Source organism: Sinocyclocheilus grahami, unplaced genomic scaffold, assembly GCF_001515645.1.
Source record: "Sinocyclocheilus grahami isolate Dianchi unplaced genomic scaffold, SAMN03320097.WGS_v1.1 scaffold640.1, whole genome shotgun sequence".
Taxonomy (NCBI): domain Eukaryota; kingdom Metazoa; phylum Chordata; class Actinopteri; order Cypriniformes; family Cyprinidae; genus Sinocyclocheilus; species Sinocyclocheilus grahami.
Window position 1 is genome coordinate 144,158 of NW_015505819.1, and position 2,990 is coordinate 147,147.

The window sequence follows — 2,990 nt, forward strand, 5'->3', positions numbered from 1 at the left end:
TAATCTCTTCATTTTGGAAGGACCAAGAAAATGCTTATTAAATCCTCCAGTGTTCCTTTTTGGGTAAAACTTTCTGTTTCTGTGTATTTCACAATAGTTTACAATAATATTGGCTTTGAAAGCCACTTTATCTAAGGTGTATTCAATTTGAGTCAAATTTGACACACAACCCACTTTAAAGTGTATTTTCTCTATGCTTTTTCACCTCTGCTTCACCTTTCAGAGGCTGAAACCTGTCAAATCTCGGAATTTTATTATTGCGTAATTATTATTGCGTAATGTAGTCCTCCAGTAAACAGCCAATATCTGTCTACATGTCAAGAAGCTCGCACACATACAAACACATTCATGTCTGCAGGGAGTGTGTGCATGAGCTTCTGAAAACAGGATAACTTGAGCAGCTGTACCTCATTCTCAGCGTGAATTCTTTGATATGACAGGCTGCTGAAAGATACAGGCTGTCTCAGTGAAAGCTGTGCTTTCTTATTGCACAAGTCCTGCTTTACAAACACTAGCAGATTTAGCGCGGGGTGGCCCAACTTGTTTTACACAACTGTGGATCTCAGCAGTCTTGTTACATGCACACACACACTATAGACAGTCTATAATTATCTATATATAAAAACAATTGTATTTTATAGTATAGTCAGTTTTAGCTCACTTTTGGGAACAAGTCTGGAATCTAAAAGGCATTTTTTATTATTTTACATCTTGAAAAATAAAATTTGTAAATGTCAGATACCAAATCTGAAATAAATTCATGCCTGGCAGTATCATCAAGAGAACAATGGACCATTGTAGTTACTTACAGCAATGAATACAATGAAAAATTGTTGCAATATTAATACAACAGTGGATTGGAAACAAACTTGTTTTTGTTTTTTTGCCATCCTCAGGCCGTTCCTCCTCCTCCCCCCGCTGATGGAGTGGATGCGTGTGGCCATCGTTCATGCTGAGCATCGCCGCAGCTTATTGGTGGACAGCGATGATGTCAGACAGACGGCACGGCTGCTCTTGCCCGGACTGGACTGTGAACCCAGACTGCTGAAGTAAGACATTCTGACTGACAACCAGCCTTAAAACAGAGAGAAATACAGGGTGGCACTTTTACAATCACCAAAAGCTCCCTAGAAGAAGAGCCACACCGAAAAACACTCTGAACACCCTAGCAACCATTCTAAAACACCTTAGCTACCGTAAGGTGTTGGGTTCTGAATGTTTTTGCAACACACAAGAAACATATTACATACTACATATTAACACCCTACTATCCCCACAGAACACCTTAACAACTGCAGAGCAACAGATTAACAACCACATACCATGCCCTAGCAACCAATCAGAGAACCATAGCATCCAAAAAGCAATGCCCTAGCAACCTGTCAGAACACCATAGAAACGGCATAACACCGAAACAATCACTCAAAATCAAATGTGAAGTGACCACACAGAAGGCATAGAAATGCTCTAGCAACCACTCAGAACACCTTAGCAGCTCTTAGAACAGCTTGGCAACAGCATAAAAACGCCTTAGCAACCAGAACTCCTTAGCAACCACTTACAACAGCTTAGCAACTGCATATAACAATGCCCTAGCAACCAAAACACCGTAGCAACCACTTAGAACAGCTTATCAACTGCATATAACAATGCCCAAGCAACCAAAACACCGTAGCAACCACTTAGAACAGCTTGGCAACTGCATAATACTTTTATAATACTGCATAATACCAAGCAAACAGTTAGAACATACAGCCACATAAAACACCTTTTATGTAGCAACTTTATCTTCAAAAAATTTTCAAATAATAATAAATGAACATTTTCAGAAGCATAGAACAAATGAAAACCTATAAAAAAAATAAATAAATCAAAATAAATATCCACAGTTTCCCAAAAGCTCTCTGGTTCTGAATTGATTGACAAAGTATCATCTAACAGAATCATGCATCAGGGGCAAGATACATCACATTTCATTCTGACTTTAAGGTGTTTTGTCAAGTTCTCCAGTTGTGGTGATGTTGTTTGTTGGGTATATTTTAGTGTTTCTATAACATTGTAAAACTAATTAAATCTTTTTTTTTTTTTCAACGGACTTTTAAACAGAACTTAAAATGTGGCAGAGCTGAAGCGTGAAACATGATCTCATGCTCCTCCTTATTTGTGACTTTCCATCAAACTGCATTAAAACATTTGCAAAGACCTTCAGCAAAGCCTCAGATTTTTACTGATCCTCAAGTGCTCAGCCTTATACTTAATGATTTGAAAACACTTCAGGAAAATACAGCACTCCACCCATGAAAGCATGCACTGAACCCCACCACCCCTTTCTCCACTCACTCCCTCACTGCCCTCCTTTTCCTTCATGCGTATTTTCTAACTCTTCTTCTACAGGCCCGAGTGCTGCTTTAGTTCCTTCAGGCGGCTGGATGCCAAAGCCGCCACAGATAAGTTCCAGCTGGACCTGGGCTTCCGCATGCTCAACTGCGGCCGCACCGACCTGATTGGCCAGGCCATCGAGCTGCTTGGGCCAGACGGTGTCAACAGCATGGATGACCAGGTACGGTGAACTCAGAACCACAAACCAGAAATTAAGAGCACCTGTCAGCACTGAAGACCAAACTATACATCACTCGGTTACACTGATATCATGTTTTGGATCCAGATGTCACACACTCTCTCTCTCTCTCTCTCTCTCTCTCTGTGCATCTGTGTAGGGTATGACCCCGCTCATGTACGCCTGCTCAGCTGGAGACGAGGCTTTAGTCCAAATGCTGATTGATGCTGGAGCCAATCTGGATGTAGCGGTACGGACCACCAGTTACTCTCTTAGTCTGTCACTGTTTTTGGATGTTAAGACCTGTGTAAACCAAGTTCATTGTGATTAAATGTTGATTAAATATTTACAAATAATAATAATGATAATAATAATAGTAAAACTGAATTTTCATGATTCCTTGGGAAAAAATAAAAAAAGGAGGGGGGGGGGG

The 2,990-nt window shown here is 40.4% G+C and overlaps 1 protein-coding gene across 1 annotated transcript in view; it reads left to right on the forward strand.

Annotated features, from left to right (window-relative positions):
• LOC107558307 (ankyrin repeat and BTB/POZ domain-containing protein 2-like) overlaps positions 1–2,990 on the forward strand; it is a 58,362-nt gene that overhangs the window by 47,090 nt on the left and 8,282 nt on the right. Inside the window, exons 4-6 of the mRNA XM_016241957.1 lie at positions 897–1,049; positions 2,395–2,560; positions 2,718–2,807. Coding sequence (XP_016097443.1) covers positions 897–1,049; positions 2,395–2,560; positions 2,718–2,807 — 409 coding nt within the window. The remainder of the gene's footprint in view (positions 1–896; positions 1,050–2,394; positions 2,561–2,717; positions 2,808–2,990) is intronic.